General features: G+C 54.7%; 2 protein-coding genes across 2 annotated transcripts in view; one reads left to right on the forward strand and one right to left on the reverse strand.

Annotated features, from left to right (window-relative positions):
- Positions 1-6,386, forward strand: part of PGS1 (phosphatidylglycerophosphate synthase 1) — a 44,846-nt gene extending 38,460 nt beyond the window's left edge. Inside the window, exons 11-12 of the mRNA XM_058562066.1 lie at positions 1,274-1,403; positions 6,300-6,386. Of these exons, the coding sequence (XP_058418049.1) occupies positions 1,274-1,393 (120 nt within the window). The 3' untranslated portion in view covers positions 1,394-1,403; positions 6,300-6,386. The remainder of the gene's footprint in view (positions 1-1,273; positions 1,404-6,299) is intronic.
- The window catches only part of DNAH17 (dynein axonemal heavy chain 17), a 121,001-nt gene continuing 104,326 nt past the window's right edge, over positions 3,118-19,792 (reverse strand). The window contains exons 73-80 of the mRNA XM_058561775.1: positions 18,788-19,015; positions 15,048-15,239; positions 10,917-11,096; positions 10,342-10,524; positions 9,008-9,190; positions 8,424-8,567; positions 7,630-7,855; positions 3,118-6,392 (exon numbers count right to left, since the gene is read on the reverse strand). Coding sequence (XP_058417758.1) covers positions 6,145-6,392; positions 7,630-7,855; positions 8,424-8,567; positions 9,008-9,190; positions 10,342-10,524; positions 10,917-11,096; positions 15,048-15,239; positions 18,788-19,015 — 1,584 coding nt within the window. The 3' untranslated portion in view covers positions 3,118-6,144. The remainder of the gene's footprint in view (positions 6,393-7,629; positions 7,856-8,423; positions 8,568-9,007; positions 9,191-10,341; positions 10,525-10,916; positions 11,097-15,047; positions 15,240-18,787; positions 19,016-19,792) is intronic.

A 19,792-nucleotide genomic window follows, 5' to 3' on the forward strand; every position in this document is an offset into this window, starting at 1 on the left:
AGAAGAGAGTGTGCAGCTCCCCTGCGGGATGGGGCAGCGTCCTCCCAGCTCTCCTCTGGGGCTCCGGGTCCTCCGGTGGGCAAAGTGTTCTCAGAGCCATTGCCACTGGATCCTCACGATGCTGTGGGAGAGCTGGTACTTGACAGATAGAGGGACGGAAGATCCAGGGAGGGACCTCACAGCCCTGCGTGGTGGAAGCGGTTAGGATCGCATCCGCTGCCTGCGGTCTGCTGCGCTTGCACAGCTTCGTCCAATTCCTTATTAAAGGAGACAGGACTTAAAGGGTGTATGCTTGAAAAAGAGACAATTGCTTCTCTCAAAGATTCCAGACACAGTTTTAAGATAGGCTTATATAAATGTTTTTTAGCTTGTTTTTAAGTATTAAAGTAATTAACACTGATTGTAAAAATTAAGAAAAATTAGGAGACACTAGCCCTTTCATCCAGAGATAATCACTAAAGTCGTTTTGATTATTCCCTCTCTTGACTTTTGTTGTGTGCATATGAAAAGGCATAACTTGTTTTTTTAATGAACATATTATTTCATTTCTTGCATCTTTCGCTTAATATATTGTGCACTTTCCCATTTTATTAAATAAATGTCCTTCTAGAACATGATTATCTCATGGTGAATGCTGGTTTGTTAAATGGGATTATTATATTTAATTCATTGATTGTTGGACATTTAGGTGGTTTCCAGTTCTTCCCTATTATAAATGTTGCTAAATATGGTAAATATCAGTATACAAAACCTTAGTGCGTGGTTCCGAGTGCATCATTATTTTCTTGGGATAAACTCTTGCAAGTGGAGCTTTTTAAAGCTTTTGATACCTGTTGCCAAATTGCTCTCTAGAAAGACGATTCGATCTCCCTTTCCGTCTACGGTGTACGAGAGTGCCTGTTTCCTAGGCCTTTGTCAGCATGGGGTAATGATATTACAAAACAACTTTTTGCCAATTTGAGAGAAGAAAAACTGTGTCTCATTTAAAAAATACCTCATTATTTTAATTTGCACTATCTTATTTAGTGAGGGTGAACTTTTAAATATTTTTTCCACCAGCTGTATTTCTTCAACTCTGAATTGCCTGTTGCACGCGTCTTGGTCTTAAAAGTTAAGAAACATGGGCTTCTTAGCTTTTCTAAGGAATGTTTTGCAGGGACTGGTCCCCCTGCCCCCACGGAGTCTGGGCTGCTCCGCATGTGAGACTGGGGCAGCAGGCGTGTCACGGGGTGCTGAAGGAGCCCCCTGACTCCCGTCTGTTTCTCTTCCTCAGGAGCAAGAGCAGCTCTACCTGAGGTCAGGTGTGGTGTCCTCCACCACCTTCGAGCAGCCGAGTCGGCAGGTGAAGCTGTGGGTGAAGATGGTGACTCCGCTGATCAAGAACTTCTTCTGAGGACAGACAGGTGCCGACTCGAGTGCCGCCCAGCCCAGTTTTCCCTGAACTTCACTAGCAGGGTGGTGGTTTCCGCCTCAGCTGGGGTTCCTGGGCCTCTTGCAGGAACCCTGGGGCTCTTTTGTCCTGTCATTGGTTATGTCCTGAGTGGTGTGTATCTCAGGTCATGGAGGGTTATCATCAAAGTTTTTGAAACCTAATGCTAAATTAGACAGCTCTTTCACCTTCCTTCGGGTGCTGACTCTCCATGAGTCCCAGGACTGGCTGTGGTGGGGTCAGCGCATGGAGTGCTCTCTGGCCTGGGGCGAGGGCCTAGTGACGAGGGGGCACACAGGTAGATCATGCGCTCCCCTCCTCAAGGCTGAGGACGTCTAGAAGGCAGTAGGAGTGGGCGGAGGAGGCGCTCTTGTTTGGGAGAGCAGGTCTGGCTTGCTGCCCTGGCCAGCTGTGCTTGCTGGGATGAGATAGCCAGACCTTGGGGCTGCGGCGGCCGCTCCCTGACGTTTCTGTGACGTGCACTTGTGGAGTTGCCATGTTCTCCGTGCTGGCAGCTGGTAACAGGTCATGCTCTGCCCACGCAGAAGGAGGCTGCCATTAGTGGTGGAGGCGGCCACTTCGCCCAGAGCTGCCGGCTGTGTCCCACAGTGGGACGTGAGTATGCCTGAGGACGCCAGGAGGCCGGGCAGGTTGCAGCAGCCATTAGAGATGGGGTCTCTCCTGAGCGACCCTCTGTGTTCAGATCCCTTCAGACCCTGACCCTCACTCCCAGGTGGCCCCAGATGGGATCAGTGTTCTGGGGCACTCTGGGTGGGGATGTTCTAGGCTGTTCTGGGCCAGGCTCTGCTAGTCCAGCCCACACTGGGAGGTGGAGATGGGAATGGTTGGGCCTTTGGCTTGTGGGGAAGGGAGAGTGAGGAGGAGTCACAGACAAGAGTGAAGGCACGTGTGGCCGGCATGTTTTCAGCTTTGGCCCTACGCTGGTGCCATGGGTTTCCTTGGCTCCTGGTACCATGGTTCTCTCAACCTCATTTTTTTTTTAAATGGTATTTTTTTCCATCATTTAGTTTTTCTCCAGTATTTTAATTACTTTAAAAAAAAATGTATAAATTTAGAGTAAAATACTAAAAGACCAACAAAATACAGTTGTTTCCTGCCCTCCCTTCCCCCAAAGCAGCCACTTTTGACTCTTTTATCTGTTTCTTCTGATATTTACACAGGTCTGTATTTCTAAAAATATGCATATATTGCTGTTTTCCCTCTAAAATATAAAGACTCTTAAACCAAAAAAACCCCTAAAACGTTATACCAGTGTTACACCTGATTAAAACATTAGCAAGAATTCCTTAATATCATCAAGTACTCAGAAGGTGTTCACAATTCCAATTGCCTTATAAATATTTTTTATTTCATTTTAATTTTTTATTTAATTTTAATTTTAATTTTAAGTCAAGTTTATTTGACTTCAGGTTCCAAATAAGGTCTACACCTTGTGATTGAGTGATGTGTCACCTAAGTGTCTTTTAATCTGGGTTTCTTCATTCTTTCCCCTTGCAATTTATTTGTTGAAAAATGAGGCTCATTTTTATTAGATCTACTTAAAACATTTTTGTGTCACTTTCTCACAGTGGGACATCTTCAGAAAACCTCATGTGTATTTATAAAAGGCCAGGGTGCCCCCCCACCCCCACCCCACCGTGTTCCATGAGCAGATTTCAAAACCTCTCTGCCCAATCTGCATCTTCAGGTGCTTGAACCTTGCACACAGAAAGGCCTTCCAGAGAGAAAGCCTCGGCCCCAGGGCGTGGCAGCCCATCCTTTCTGAGTGAGATTAGATCCCATCCCTGCATGTTGCCTCTGGAAGCAGCCTCACGTGTCTTCCTCCGAGGGCTGGTGGCTCAGTCACCTTCCTGGGTTCTAGAAGGCCGTGGCTGGCCTAGCCCGCACAGCCTTGCTGTGTGTGGCCAAGAGTGCCTGCAGCCCCTCTCCCCAGAGCCAGGCAGATCTGCAGGTTTTAGGGAATCGGGTGGAGTGGGGCCACAGCCACACTGCCCTGCGGCTACATCAGTTAACACTGTTTGCCTGCAAACTAGTGATTAAATTGTCCTGTGGGACAGTTAGACCAGAGAAGCCAAAAGATTGTGCTGGGGCACTGGGTTTCTGTTTGGAGAGAGGTTTTCGGTAAACAGCATTTGCATTCCTACAGATTCTGTGGCACCAGAGGCAACGTTGTGCCACAGCTGGCTTGAGCAATCTGTGGCCTGTTCCCTCCACGCTTGGCTGCTCCCTTTGTCTCTGCTAATTACCTTCAAGACAGTCCTGGCAGGTTCTCCCACCCAGGAGCACTCCCCAAACCAAGGCTCCCCACTCCTCCAGTCAGCCAGGAGTCAGAGAGGAGATACAGAGAGGGCTGCTCCAGGCCTTAGCACTTTCAGCTGCAAAGCAGATTTTGTCCCAACCCCTGTTTTCCCCTCACTGGTTTGCAACCCAAAGGTGAATCATCTCTTGGAAAGTTTGGATATAATTTTGTCAGCTACCCACAATATGTACGTGTGGAATAAATTACTGTTTTATTTTAGGCTCTAAAGGCAAAATTGGAAAACCTTCCTATTTTGTGGTTATTACCAGGGATTGAAAATGAGTTGCCTGGTGGCCACTGGCAGTTTTATCTCCTCTCAGAGCACTGGCTCTCCTGTCCCTCCAGCCTGGACATGAAGGGCTGCAGTGACCCCTCCTGGCCAGCAGAGGTGGTTGCCTGGCAGCTGGGCTCATTGGCCAAAACTCCTGCCTTCCTCACCAGAACCCCAAACGGGTTGGATTCTCCCAGCCCCAGGGATGGAGGACTTGAGGGATGGTTTTCCTTCTCCCTCTTAGCCCCACCGGGCCCCAGGATTGTTGTCAATTATCGGCCTCAGAATCAGGGTTTCCAGGACCTCTTCTTCACCCATGGTTTGGGTGAGAATACTCGGAGAAACAAGTTTTCACAAAACTTCAGGATCAAGTTGAACTTAGAACAAGTCCAGATATTCGTAGGGAGCTCCCTTTACTCTGCTTTTAAGCCTAAAAGTATGGAGAGTGCCAGCCTGTGGGCCTCTCTGGAGGCTGTCTTATCTGGAGTTTGTGGGCCCTACTAGCTATCTTCCCTGTGTCCCCAGGTTTCCAGTTCATCATCTCCCCTTCTCTGCATCCTACTACCTAACCCGCCCAGAATGGCAGCCCAGGCCCTTCGCTGGAATGTCCTGCATCGGCATAGCCGTGGAGAGTCAGGCAGGCCTGGGGCTCACTGGTCTCACTTCTGCGGAGATTGTTCTGATTGCGGTTAGAAACACTGTCTACCAGTCAGGTGGGGGGCCCGAGCTCTCAGCCAGGTCAGTCCCAGGGCAGCCCTGGGCCCAGCACCACAGCAGATGCCAGTTCCCCTTGGGGCAGGAGCCCACGGAGTGAGGGACGGCCGGTTGGCTACCTCTCACCCCTCCCCGCTGGCTCGTGAGCAGGCTGCTGCTGGCCACCTTGTGCAGGAAGCTGTGTGTGCTTGTGGACTGCCTTTCCTTGTAGGGCACAGTTGTTTTGCTTAGCCCCGTCTCCCTGGATAGGTACAGAGGCCTGGAACACAGAGAGGCTGAGGGACTTGTCCACAGGAGCAGGGAGTTCGGCCTCCCTAATCCCACTGCACTGCTTGCTCCCTGGATTGCAGTTCACTGCAGAGAAGCCTGGCTTGTTTGGAAGTCAGGATTTCTTGGCTGCTGAGGGCATCCCTCTACTGTTATATGGAGCACACCCTTCTGACTAGCCCTGACCACTCTCCCCTGCTCGCCCCAGGCCGCAAGTTAGGTTGCTGGAGGCAGACACCACCCAGTGCGGGCAGTGAGAGCTGATGGTGGGGAGAGGGGAAGGAGAGGAAAGAAGATGAAAATGCTTCCCAGTAGTAAAAAGGGGCTCGTGGACTTGAGCGATTTAGTGTGGAAATCAGAAACCTGTGACCTCCCAGGACACGCACACACGTTTATGGTGGTCCCTGAATCCGTGTTCATTATGTCCTGTTCCCAGCTGTTTCAGAAGGTGGGCAGTCAATGGGGAAGCGTGTCACCTACGTGCAGATGGCACCTCTGTGGAATGGTTTGTTCTTCAGGATTCCAGGAGCGGGGAGGAGGCATTCCCATCACTGGGAAAGATTCTCTCACCCTTGAGAGAAGGGAAGATGCTGTGGGGGACTGTGTGTCTGGTGGCAGCTCCTGTTTGCAGGAGTGCCCGGGCCACTCATCGGCGGGTCGTTGGCATGTGGCGTCAGGCTGAAGGGTGTGACGCCGTGCCCTCATCCCACATACTGCTTGTGGGAAAAAGTAAACCCCGCTGACCCCTCTGGGACATCAGGATTTGGGGTTTGGTTCCTGGGGTGCTTGTCCCGGCTGCTGAAAATCGAGCCCTTACCCGTAAGCTTGTGCCAGGCCCCTGGTGGCCATCAGGCACCAAGCTGAAGGTCGGTGGAAGGGAATCAGACGGGCACATCTATCTAAGTGACTACACTGTTTTAATCCAGTCCACACCCCTCTTCCAGGCTGCCCTCCACCCTCTGGCTAGCCCAGATGTGCACCGTTATAAAGTGCTTTGATTATGCAGGAGAAGCAAAAGCAACCGTGAGTTCCTGTAAAAATAAGTAATAGTTGCAAAGCTGAGTTTCTAATTGTAAACTGGAAGTTGTGGTTGGGATCTGGCCCAGGGGAGCGTGGGCCTTGGGGCAGGACCCAGGGAGCGAGCTAGACCTGTAAGAGCAGCGCCACAGCTGCCAGGATCCACTTTGCTGCCTTCTCCTTGGTCTTCAGGTTAAAGGTCCAGACGTAGGTGGGGCCTCGGATGCGTGTTTTGTACACGGGACACTCATATATGTTCTTGGTTTCCATGCGGTCCACAGGAATGGCCTTGATGAAGATGACGGGCATGGCTGGCGTCAGCTCCTTTAGCCGAGCTTCAGCAATGACTCCGGTCTGGATGTCCCAGCGAGCTCCTACAGGGACAGCACGGCCGAGGGTCAGGGTGGCCTCTGGTGAGGCAACTGGTTCCTGTCTGGTGTGCTGGCAGTGAGGAAGGGAGAGGGCCTGGCCTTGCACCCCCCACCTCTGCAGAGATAGGCTAGTGCCTTTGTGACACCGGCGTGGCTCCCCTACAAAGAGCTCAGGCCAGGTGCTCCACAACAGTGGAGTTGTATCCAGGACTCCATAGGTGATTATGTGCATGTTGTGACTTCCCGCGTATCTCGCTGCGCACCGACGAACAGCTTTGCACTAAAGCTCCTGGTCCCATCGTTTACATCTGGGGTGTTTTCAGAGGCTCATCTGTCAGCCTTCTTAATTTCAGTGGCAGGAAATCATAACTCCAGCTAACAGTTGTAGGAGAGTCCCTTCGTATGGAATGTCTAAACTATGTGTACATATACAGTAGAAATAATTATGCATATATATATGCACATAGAACTGTTATTTGCCTTTAGCCAGACTGCTAGTATTTCTACTCACCCTATTTAATGATATTTGTATTTCCTGTCTGTAATTCCAAAATAAACGTGGAGAACGGCTGCCGCTGTGCTTGTCTTTGGTGATGTGGGAACTGGGGAGCCTTGAGCCTTTGCTGACCAAGCCCTGACACCCCCACCGGTCAGGGTGACGGCCATTGCTGAGTAGGACAGAGGTGTGTGGTGGAATAGCTGGCGCTCAGCTCAGAGTGGGTTTGAGGAAATGGTCCTGTCTGGCCTCTGCCTGGCGCAGGACAGGCCTGATGTGGGAGGGGATAGAATGAGTGCCGGCCTCTCTCCCTCCTGCTGCTAGGTCCTGGCCACGTGGAGGGCGGGACTCGTACAGGAGCATGGGCAGAGGTGGGCTCCTTGACCTTCACCCCTCACCCACAAAATGGCCATCTAACCTGGGCTCCCTGCTCCAAGGCCCAGGAGTGCTGAGTTCCTCATTCCCTCGAAACAGGCACTCACATTTGAGGATGAGACTGCCATTTTCAGTAAAGCACAGTCTAGGCTCATTACCTGGAGTGGCATGTTTTTGGTCTCCTCCAGACCTCTGTCTGAGCACATTCTCAGAATTGTGTCACCCGTCTCACAGGCCCCCTCTGAGCGCCTCTCTCCCATCCTACCCCTTACAGTGCGCACACAGCCTGTCCTTGCCAAGGGTTAGTTTCTCTCCTCCAGCCAAGCAGGACTGGGTCTGGAAGCTTCCACAGACCAGCCCCCTTGTTACCTTCCATAAAGAGCCCGTACACGTAGGAGCCCTCTCGTGGGGGAGCAGTCATGTCCTCCCGGTTCTTTTTGGTCACTTCTACAGACAGACACATCTTGTCCAGCGGCCACTCGTTCTTCCTGGCCATGGACTGCATGATGGCGGTGAGGAAGGACTGGGGGTTGAAGAAGCCAGCCAGCCACACGGTGGTGGGCAGGGCAAAGTCCGTCGTCCAGGCCTCAAGTTCCTGGAAGGAAACGTGGGCAGGCATAAGGCTAGAACCTTTCGTGTGCGTCTCCGCAGGGCGCTGAGAGGGCCTTAGAGATGAGAGATCAGTGAAGCTCGGTGAAGCCTGCCTGTGACGTGGCTTTATCCTCTGGCTCCATTTTAAACGAGGGCATGAGAAGAGACGGGTCAAGGAGGGCTGGCTTAACTATGAGGATAATTTGGGAGCCCAAAAAAGGCTTTTGCTTTCGTCACCTCACTGCTTTTAGAGGGCGGCTCACCCTGATGGGTGTCACGGGCTTTTTGAGCTCTGCTGGAGAGAGCTCTCTATATTTGTGTTGATGGAAGCTGCTCCCACTCCAAGCTTGCTGTTTTCTTCCTCTAGGAGGAAGTGCTTGCATCGTCAGGCGTCTTTGTGGCGTGGACCAGGCCCTTCCGGCCCTGCTCTCACAAAGGCCAGGCCCGCAGGGCTCCAGGCCTCTGGGTGGGAGCACACGTTCCCCCCTCACAGCCATGTTCCTACGGTCTCTGGGGCCGGGGTGTGCTGAGTGTCAGGCCAGGCAGCAACTCCTGTGGGAAGCTCTCCTTACCCTGATGCGGAGCAGCAGGTCGGCATACCAGGCCGCCAGGCCCATCATGGAAGGGTAGGCCCGGGCCACCCATGTATCAGGCACCGTGTCGTAGAACAGAGCCATGGACAGGTCTTCCATGTCGGTCGTGATGGTCAGTTCCCCCTAAGGGACACACAGACGGAGGTGCTTAGTGTCCGAGGCCGTGCCTCTTGGCAGGGGCGCAGACATGGTTGGTCCCATTCCTTGTTTTACTTTCAGCAAGGTGGGAGAACACCCCTCCTTGTGTGTTGTGAGTTATTGAGAGAATGTAGTTCGACACAGAGTGTGGGTCAGTAGGGTGCCTCTGCAGATGCCCCGCAGTGGCCATGCCAGCATTTCCTGCCAGGGCACTGTCTAGATGACCTCCATGGCCTGTTCTGGAGTGCCTACAACTCCAGACCAGGGAACAAAGAGGAGGTAGTGACATGCTAAGGTCGAGGGGCCGAGGCGCCCAGTGGCCTGGGGTTTGTTTGTTTTGCAGCTGAGGAGGTGAGTCAGCCTGCAGCTGCCAGCCTACTTCCTAAGGCACGTCCCCAGGCCCGGCTGACCCATATTTTTTTTACCTTCAGCCCCAGGTTCAGCTCCTTTAGTGAACGGCGCATTTCGTTGGTTAGGATGTTCATTCTTTCACATTCTTGAAAGGCGACTACCACATAGGGGGTCTTTTCAGCAGCCTTCGCCATGATCTCGGCCATGTTGAACGTCTCCGGGATCTTCTCCAGGATTTCCTCCAGCACGGCCTTCACCTGGAAGTCAGTCCCAACAACCCCATCACTGCACCTGCGCCAGCCAGCCCTCCGCCAGCGTCAGGGTCAGGGAGCTGCCCCAGAGGTTCACAGCTCCAAATCCGGGAACAAAGGGAAGTGGGGTTGCCAGAAAATCGGGATCATGGAGGTGCAGCCCCACGTTTGACGAGGAGAGGGGAATCTTGGCCAACAGGCTTTGATATTCTGGTCCCATTGTCAAGGCCACATGGCTGTGGCCGTGGAGCATCAGGCCGCCCTAGCCTGGTGCCTTCAGACGTTCCCGGATGTGTCAGCTTCCTTCCCCCGTCAGATCACCCGGCAGTTGTGGGATTGTGCTTGTCCTCCGTGTGGGCTGTCTGTAGGGACCGTGCTGGTCACACCCTCTCAAGGGGTGGCCCACATGGGGTCATGTACACCGTTGCCCATCAGTAGGTTTCTGGTTTCAATCATGAGACCAAGAAAAGGTCCTGGGGGGCCTCATAGCACTGAGGGTCTTCCAATCAAGAATTTGGTCTATTTACTGGGAAGCCCAATACTTTACTTAGCTGATTTTTAGTAGAACTTGTCCAGAATATATTAAAAAGTGCAAAGGTGCTGACGCCTCATGAGATGCCAGGGGTAGCCCAGACAAGTGAGAATTTATTAAATGCTCTTACACTCTCTGAGCCCTTCTGCTTTGCGTATTCGTGGGACCTGCCCACTGTAATCATCTAAGCTTCTCTGGAGGGACTGTTCTCATGAGTCTAGACTGTGCTGTAAGGGCCACACTTGTGCACTCCCAGGATTTCCGGCTGCTGCTCTTGTGTTCCCAGGGCAAGTTTGGAGGAGGGCTGCACTCTTCGCTAGCACTCAGGTGGTGAAGTTAGAAGGGTGCAGGGAGGGTGGCCGGCTAAGACTGTGCCCAAGTACCTGAAGATCCCCTGCCTCTCTAGGCCCCGGGTGCTCATGCTGAGTGTGCAGCGGCACCAGTGGGACGTGTTAGCCAGCTTGCAGGCCCCACCTCTGAGTTTCTGATTCCAAGATCTGGAGTGGGGCCTGAGAGTGGTTGCTAATAAGTTCCCAGGTGTTGCTGCCCGTTGGGACGCACTTCATGAACCCCAGTTCTAGGCCCTGCCCTTCGCTGTCGCTGGGATGGCTAGTAAGTCTCCTGCCTTCTCCTCGCGAGATACTCCTGTGCCTGCTCCCGAGTCGGTCTCTTTGGGCTGCATTTCCAGGACAGTGCGGAACAGCTTCTCTGATGTGACCGTCAAAAAGCCAATCTCCGCATTGGGGTGCAGGCCGTACAGGTAGGGACTCTCGGGGGGCAGGTTCTCGTCGATGTATTCGTGATAGCCCTGAAAAGGGGCGGTTGGTAAGCAGGCTGCCCAGGTAGAGCCGTGCAAGCTGGAATGCGTGTCCCCAGGTTATTAAGCATTTCTTACCAGAATGTTCCACCCATGTCTTGCCCTCTGTACAAACCCCACCGGTTCTCTAACCCGCTTTTTGGGCTGCCCCCCTTTACTCCTTAGCTACATAAAGGAAGTTTCCACTCCCCCTCCCCAGAGGCTGCATTTCAAACCCTCTGTTGCTTTGGTTGCCTGGCTTCTTGCTCAATTATTGATATTCCATTTGTGACGCGAGGCTCTCACGGGGAGCCGGCTGGGACGGCATTAAGCTTTGTAGCTGCTGCGTCACAGAGTGAGCTCCTGTTTCATTGGTTATCATCCCTGAGAAGAAGCTCCCTCACCTTGTAATCCAGGTTTGGGGGGATCTGAAATCCCGGGGCCAGCAGGATCTCTCCCTCCAGCATCTCAGCCCGGATGTACTCCGCCAGGTACGTCCTGCACAGCCGGCGGTCCCAGTCATCCGTGATGTGGCCACCGTACATGATTTCACCGAAGAGGTAGCGGAGGTCATCCCAGGGCACCTGGAGGAGGATGGAGGCAGTCAGGGGAAGGTGCCCCTGCCTGTCTGTGTCTGTAAGGGTGGCAGCTTAGGCTTCAGCTGTCGCCTGAAGGCCAGCGCCTCCACAGCAGCTGCTTCTCCTCGGTCACCCCGCCTCTTCCTCCCCACCAGGCCTGCAGGGTCACCTGTTGCCCTTGGTCACCAGGCACAAGCCTCGCCTTTCCCCTCCTGTGGCACTGCCCATCTTCGGGGTCTGACTTGGCAGCCAACCCCCCTTGACGCCCTCTTTCCCCTTGGCTTCTCTCATGAGGGGCCCTCCTCCGTCAGACTGTGCTCTACCCCTAACCAGGGACGGCCCGGCCCTCTGCCCGAAGCCTTTTCTGCACTCTCCCTGGACAGTGACCTGACCAGAGGTTGTCTGCCGGAGCCCCAGACTCCACATGTCCACCCAGAGCCCCAACTCACTCCCTCTGCCCGTTCCTCCCTCTTTTACCCACGCTCGGAGACGGGGAGCTGTCTGTGACTCTCTCCCTTCGCTGTCCAGTTAGTCGTATCTTAAAATGCACTGAGTGGGTCTTCCTCTGAGCCCGCTGAGATCGCCCTGGCCCATTTCCTTGCTTATTGCTCCGTTCCCGGTCGCTCTTACCCACGTGCGCCTCAGACCTCTGTGGCACAGCAAGCTTCGCACAGTAACTTACCGACCAGAACTTTGCCTCCCCAGGGCTTAGAACACGGACCAAACTGGGCAGCGTGCACGCGCGCTCAGCCTGCATCCACGTCCCTCCCGGTCAGGCCGAGGGAACTCTGCCCGGCCGTCCGGTGCCGTGTCTCCGCTCAGCCCACCCTCAGCCACTCCAGCTGCTCTTGGTCTTCCTCGCGCTTTCACGTTCTGCTCTCAGCCTGGAGCGCCGTCCTCTCAGCCACCACTCAGCGAAACGCCACTTGTCCTCGAACGCCGGCTCAAATGCAGCCTCCTCCACAAGCCAGGGATGCATTTCTCCACCTTCCCGGCCCCAGCATGTAGCTGTTCTCCTGCCCAGTGCATCTACCAGAAGCATCATGGGAGCCACAAGTGGCAGCCACATGTGTAATTTCAAATTTCCTAGTGGCCACTTAAGAAAAGTAAAAAGATCATTCTAACAGGTAGTCAGCATAAAAATTAATTAACAAGGTATTTTACATTCTTTTCTTGGTACCAAGCTTTTGAAATCCAGCGTGTATTTTACCTCTCCGTTTGGACGTGCTGCCTGTACGTGGGACCACACTGTGCGTGCTCGGCCCATCACCGCTTTCGCACGAGCACGTTTTCTCTGAGGATTGCAGCTCCTTAAGGGCAAGGAGGGCATTTGTGTAAGGTTGTCACTTCCACACTGCCCTGCCTAAAGCAGCTGCTCACCAAATACTTGCAAATTAAAGTCAATTGAATAGGAACTTGATCAGTTGTCTGATTTGGTCTCATGAATTTGTACTCAAAATATTAATATTCTCTCATTGTCGTTTTATGACTTAAATGTTTTCTCTTCTTGGTTATCCTGGGTATCAGCTGAGCTACTTTTTCTGCATTTACTTATTTGCTTTGGGGACAGCTTCTGTTTCTCCTGCGAGAAACCGCAGGGTTGAGCACGCCCCACAAGCTGCTCTCTGGGGACGGTCCTCCCCGAGGGTGGGGAGGCAGTGGGTCTAACCGCCAGGGATGGAGCCACCATGTTCCCACACCTGGTGGAGGGAAGGCCTGAGTGCTCATCGGAGACACGATGCCAGGCCTCTCCCTGAGAGTGGGAGTGGGTGGGTCTGTGTTTTTAACAAACGCTTCAGTGTGGGAAGCACTGATCTACCTCCTCAGAGTGGGGAGGATGGAACGGGCCGTGGGACACAGATGACATCATCACAGGCAGTGACTTCACATGGCCTCCCCGAGGCCGCAAGCTCGGACAAAGGAAAGGCCACGCCGGCGCAGGCCCGGAGCACACGGCCTGACCGGCCTGATCGTTAACACTGCTCAGCAGGACACAGGTTTCCTTTGTGTGCCGTCTGCCCAATACCCCACTGGTCACTGGAGCACTTGGTGTATAGCCTTGAGCAGTTCCTTACCCACCTCGGATTGTGTGTGTGTGTGTGTGTGTGTGCGTGTGTAATGGAGGAAGTGTCTGAGTGAATGTCTTTAAAAACTCTCAGCAACGCTGTTCCTCCCACACGAATCTCCCTGAGAGAACTGCTCTGATGATACTGGTGATGAAAATCCTGCACATATCCCCTCCCTTGTGTTTATTTATTTGTGTCAGTGTCGGAAGATGTGCTGCGGGGTTTAGCTCAGCCCTGTTTCAGGTGAAGCCACCACCATCACCCTGTCCCACCCTCTGCAAATGGAGACCGCCTCCTCCCTCCTGCTGCGTGGGGGCTCGGGGAGCCAACTTCCGGCCTGGGCCACTCTCCTGCCTTCTCCGAGGTTGGGTGTTTTCCCCGGGAACTGAGCAGGCCACAGCATTCCAGCTCAGATGTGGGGACGCAATCCTGGGAGGCCGTCTTTCTCCGGGCAGCTCTGTCGTGGCTGCCTAGGCAGCGTGGCTCGCTCTGTGGGCCGAGGGGCAGGGTGGCGTTCGACATCCTGGGTCGTCAGAGGTGGGCCCCTTGTCAGACCGTTTCGGGCTGCCCATGGGGAGTGGACATGGCCTTCCCTGCCTGGCCTTAGTGTCCCCCCCCCCCATTTATTACAATAGTGTGGGAACAGAGGAGGGGGTTCCCCAGATTCTAGCACTCCTAGGCCAGGCGGGGCACTTCCCACCTTTCCTTGCTTAACCCCCAAAGCTTTGAGGCTGGGGTGTTATCCTCAGGCTCTAAGAGGTCTCTCAGCTAGTGAGGGGCAGAGCTGGGCTTCAAACCCAGGCCCCTGGGCACCAGTGCCATTTCTGACCATGCCACAACGGGGTGGGCGCTGGGAGGGGCTGCTGCCGGTTCAGCTGTCCGACCACCTCGCTCCCTCGCCCTGAGGTGGGTCTCGGGAGCCTCCTGCGCAAGCCGAACCCTGCTCTTATTCCCTGTCCACCTCTCTCGGCATGCGAGGGCACTTGCTCCACAGTCCTTGTCACTGCTGATTTGAGGGCAAGAGGAAGAGCCCAAGGTTTATGGGGGTGCACAGCCCTTCTGCCTCCTCCTGGGGTCACAGAGGCGCGTGCTGTGTCAGCGCCAGGCTTTTTGCAAGTAAGATCCTGGAAGGGCCAAGTGAGGCGGGAGAACCACTTGCAGTTCTGGGTGGGATGGCCACGCCTTAGGGGTTCTCTGGGCGGGGTGCCAGGCCACCTCTCGGGGGTACGTGCCACTGACTGTGGGGCTCCCATCTGGATTCAGCCCTGCAGTCGGTTCCACACGTGCGCTCACGGCCTCCAGGCCACGCGGGTCTCCCCTCGGAGTCTGCAGACGGCCTGCTTGCGCCCTCACGGCAGAGACAGTTCCTGGAGGAGGCGCTGGCTTTCTTTTCCGTCCTCTGTAGCTGTGTGCAGGTGACTACACATTCACTTTAATTTTCAGTAAAAATGAAAGGAAGTGTTCCCGCCTTTCCAGGGAGTGTTTTGGCCCTCCCTCTAGCCCTGGGTCCTGTCTCCAGACACTGGCTGAGCACCGGTGAGGCCCGCAGCCCAGCCCTCTCCCCGCTCACGCCGCCCAGAGGGAAATTCCTGTTCAGGTGCCGGACGGGCAGATCCCCAAAGAGATGTGAGCCCCGTGGGGTGTGACAACAAGCAGAAAAATTGCCAGACAGCTGACAACTGCAGGAGGTGGTGGCAAAGGACTGGATAATAATTATACCAGGTTGGTGGGATCACAGATGATCCTTATGTTTTCAAATTTCTTTGGATTATGAAACCTATTTAACGTCTCTTAAACATAAGACGAAGAGAGAGAGAGGGAGGAAGGGGGAGGATGGACGGGAGAGAACCGAGCCGGGCACAGGGGAGCCAGTGGCCCATGTGTCCCTTACCTTGGTGTTGGCTTCCAGGTAGTTGTAGAGCACGTTGATGGAGATGGTGAGGTCTCCGTTGTTGAAGGGGTACGACCTGTTCCAGCCCTGGGCCCCAAACTTGCGCCTCTCGGCCACCACGGCATGGAAGTAGCACAGGGCGAAGAGAATGCACTTGAATTCGATCTCCTTGGTGCACATCTCCAGGGTGTCCTGCGGAGGCACACGCCCCAGGTCAGGCAAAACCCACACAGAGACGCCCCAGGTGGGAACAGAGTCCTGTCTTTGCCAGCTGCTTTGCTGGGGTGCGGGTGGGTTGGGTGGGGTAAGGTGCCAGTGTGGGTGCGGGTGGGTGCGGTACAGGTAGGGGCGGAGTGTGGGTGCAGGTGGCGGTGGATGCGGAGCAGGTCGGGGTGGGGGATAAAGCCGTTGACTGCTCTGAGCTGGTCTTTCGAGTTTCTCCCAGTGTGTAAAGGCTGGGGTAGAGGACGCTTTCTTATCCTTGTTCTTTCAGAAATGCAGTTTTATCACTTAAGTACTGATTACAAGTCAAATCATTGATCCTACTTCTTAATAAAATGCTCCCCAATACAGGGCATTTCAGGATTCCTGTAATGAGAAATAACGTTCCTCTGCAATTATCAACATTCCTCATGGTTTATGTACAAACAGTATCTCAAGCTCTTTGAAAACAACCGGTCAAGTCTTCTTAGGAGGGAGGGTGCCTAGCAAACCCTTCCTTTTACGTGGCCCCAGGAAAGGCAAACCCAGCCCCGATTCTCAGTCACTGATATGCGGGTCTGTGAGATTTTACTGATTAGTCTTTGCGAAGTGGGTGGCTCCTGAACACACAGAGGCTTCTGGAAGCTAAGCTGTGCTCTTCCTGGTCCGCTCAGCGCTGACTGTGAGCGCCTCCGGGCCAGGCACTCTGCTGCAGGCACAGCGGCCAGAAAGCCAGATGAGGGGACAGACATCTGTCAAATGGTCACTGTGGTGAAAAGTGCCAGGAAAAAACGCACCCGGTTCCTTGAGAGAGGGGCCCTGCCCCGAATTCCGCAGAAGCCTGACAATGTCTGGGCAGATGTCCAGCTGGAGGCGCAGATGGGGGCTCCGTTACCCATCCTCCCCTCCAGGTTCTTCCCTACTGCCTGTCATGGAGACTGCACTATGGCCTGGGGGCCCGGGAGACAGGCCTGGCCAGTCTCGTCCAGCCATCAGCTAGCAGTGAAGGCGTGGAGACAAGAGAGAAGATGGCCAGAGGGAGAAACTTGCCAGCCCCCGGGGATAAGGGAAAGCCTGGCGTCTGCCTCCAGAGTTCTCTCACTGGTCGGATTGCTGGTCATCGGCCTCCTGGGCCTCTGGGCTGTGTGGTCACAGATGTGTCTGAGGATGGCCTGGGTGGGTCCTAGCCACCACCGCCTTTTCCTGTGACAACTCCCTGAAGGCAATGGGCCCAGCACTTGTGAGGGTCCGCTCAGGAGGCAGTGGGGCCCAGCCTTCTCAGGGCCTCCCCTCCCATCTTTGCAGATGCCTCAGGTAGTGGACCGAGTCAGGGGGCAGCTCAGTGAGTCCTGGCCACTGCCCATGCCTGACCTGGCTGGCAGCTCCGCCTCACATCTGCATGACAGCAGCTGCTCTTCCCGCCAGCTCCTCCCTAAAGCCCCAGGCGCAGCACCCCAGGGCATCCTCCAGGTCCCCATGTTCCCCCAGAGGCCTCTGCTTGCCCCAGTCAGGCTCTACTCGCTCCGGGTCTCAAAGGCCCTTGTGTATTCTCTTCCTCGCTCCTCTGCACCTGGCTGACCCCCCCTCACCCCTCTAGTCTCAGCTGTCTGCCTCACACCCCTTCCCAGCCAGGACTGGCTTAGGCGCCACTCTGTGCACTGACTGGTGCAGGCTCCAAACTCCTGGAGGTGGGTGGCCAGCTTCTTGCCTGCCTTGCCACCCACCGCCATCTATCATGGACTGACACTTTAACAAAATGCAGTAACAAGGAAAAACCTGACGTGCTTGGAGTCACAGCAATGTCAAACTGCTACCAAATTTACTGGATGCCTCCTCTCGGTTTCTGTACTGATCTCATTAGAGACGGCAGCAAATATAGCTCTCGGACCGGTGCTGGCCCACGGCCTCCAGTTTGAGCAGCGTCAGCCTGGGTCCCCGTGCGCTATCACACTGCATTCCCAGTCCTGTGGACATGTCCTCGCCCCTCGCCAGACGGCAGGCCCGCCACCCGTGTAGCGGATCTTGCTCATCGTTTTGTTTTGTTTGGTGTTTTGAGGAAGATTGGCCCTGTGCTAACATCTGTTGCCAGTCTTCCTCTTTTTTTTCCCTTTTTTCTCTCCAAAGCCCCAGTACACAGTTATGTATCATAATTGTAGAGCTGTAGCTCTTCTATGTGGGACGCTGCCTCAGCATGGCTAGATGAGCGGTGAGGGGGTCTGCGCCCAGGATCCGTACCGGCAAACCCCGGGCCACCGAAGCGGAACATGCAAACTTAACGGTGACACCACCAGGCTGGCGCTTTGTTCGTCGTTTTGTTCCTGTGCCGACAGCATCCTGGCGCACAGCATTTTCTGTTTGGAGGAAGGAGTGAGCAACCCGTTGGGCCCATCTGTTCCCTGCTTTCAGCTCTCTCTGACTTCACACTCTGGCCTCCTTAAAAGCCGGTAGGGAGTTGTTAGTTGATGACTCAGATATTTTCATATAAGTTTTTCTTTATATATTAAATAACTCAGATATAGAAGTTATGGATTCTTGGCATAATGTACTCCATAAGTAGACCTTTGTTAGGTGTTATCAGAGAATACCGTGTTTCTTCCTCAAAAAGGTTTTAGACTCCAATTGGGAGATCAACTGTGTGCACCCAGAAAGTTCTAGTACAGAACAGAAGACGATCAGGTGCTAAACGAATGAATACAGATGCCGGTGGTTTGCAGCAGGGAACAAGGATGCCAGGAAAGACTCCAGAGAAGGGGTGGCTTGGGGACCGTGAGGTTTGGACGGGAGGGAGGAGGCATGTGAGCGAGGACCTGGGAAGAACGGGGAGTGGACAGGCCCTCACGGGCCAGGCGGGCTGAGGCCCCTGCACCCCGTCCTGGAGTGCAGGCAGCCCGGTTGTGTTTTTGCAGTGTTCCCATTGAAGGCAGGTGGGGGCCTGCTTGGGGAGGGAGGGAGACCTGGGCCAGACACAGAGCCCAGCGAGCCGGCGTTACTACCCTCGCCTGTGGCCCATTGTCGGCTGGCCACGGGGTGCTGTGGCCCCATCCATCAGCAGTTGGCCTTCCGACCAGCGTCATGCCTCGTGAGGAGTGAGAGCAGGGGTCAGGGAGGCCCTGTGGCCCCAGCAAAGCTTACTGACCGTCGGGGAACCACCCTTGGGAGCTTGGCCCCTTCCTAAGGTGCTTGGACAAACCAAGGACCTGGACTGAATGTACCTGTGCTAACTTGCAGGTCATGAAACTGAATAAAAATATGCCTTTCTGTTTTATAAAGGTGTAAGTGATGGATACTCCCAGAGCACTTTAAATTATTTGCATTGTGTGTGCAGTCTTTTGGGAATATATTGATTTTGCAACTCGAGGTGTGTGCATGTATGCATGCATTGGGGATTGTGTGGAGGGGCGAGAACCGGCATGGAGCGTCCTCAGAGTTTAGTCCGATCCTCAGCTTTGCAGGCCCAGAGAGCCCCTTTGGTCTGGTCGTGAGGGCTGCTCAGACTCGGGGGCTGACGCTAGGCACGCGCAGAGGGGAAGCCGCCCTACCTGGGTGAAGAGGTCCAGGGCCTTGTGCAGGTTGGCGTGCATGCCCGTGGGCGGCTCGTTGGTGATTTTGATGGCGTTTTCCAGGATGCCCTGGGGGATGATGTGGGACTCGGGGCTGGGGGCGGGCTCGGCGCTGATGAACACGCGGTAGTCCTTGTGGCTGCCTGTGCTGTACCGCTCCACCTTCTTGTCCAGGGTGCTCAGCCACCGGGCCACCAGGTGGATGTTCTGCGGCCAAGACCAGGACTTAGAGCCCACACACTCCTTCCCCACCCTGGGCCTACAAGGACAGGCCACTAGGCCATGTCCCCTGGTGGGGCAGGCAGGCTCTTCCTATCTGCACCCGCACTCCCCATCCCGCCGTCCACCCTGAGCGAGCGCTGGGCATGCTGGATACCTTCAGCCAAGCAACTGAACCTGTGCTCCCTTCATCCAAGACCTCCAGCCCCATGGCGAGTCCTTCCCGCCCTCTCCCAGCGTAAGGCTGCCATTATATGGCCCCCAGCACACCTCTGAGAGGTTTGGGTAAAAAGAAATGACTTGAAGCTGAGGTCTCCGTGTGGGACCAGGCTAGGCCCTGTGCATGGAGGTCGGCCTGCCGTGGGGCCTGTGGAAGCCGGGCCGGTGGGCCTGGAGGTGCTAGTGGGGCAAGTGGGGACCTCGGAAGGGCCGTGGTGCTAGGCTTGACCCAAGACATGGAGAGAGCGCCTCCTGGGCCATGCCGCTCTACCCAGCAAGGGGGAGGGAGCGACGCTTCTGTCCACTCAGGGTTTTTCGTTGTTTAGATCGTATCTCTTTAGGGTTCTCTGGCATAAAGCCCAGTGTCTCTCTCACCGTAAAGAATCCACACTTTCACTGAGCATTCCTGACGCCCGACCCAGCTGAGCAGGCAGGGCCTCCTGCCCCCTGCCTGAGTGGGCTGCAGGATTCCCAGCCACATTTGTGAATGCAAATCCCACAACCTGCTTTCTTGCGGGCCTTCAGGCCAATCCCCTGGCCGCCTCA

This window comes from Diceros bicornis, chromosome 18 (genome assembly GCF_020826845.1).
Source record: "Diceros bicornis minor isolate mBicDic1 chromosome 18, mDicBic1.mat.cur, whole genome shotgun sequence".
Lineage (NCBI taxonomy): Eukaryota > Metazoa > Chordata > Mammalia > Perissodactyla > Rhinocerotidae > Diceros > Diceros bicornis.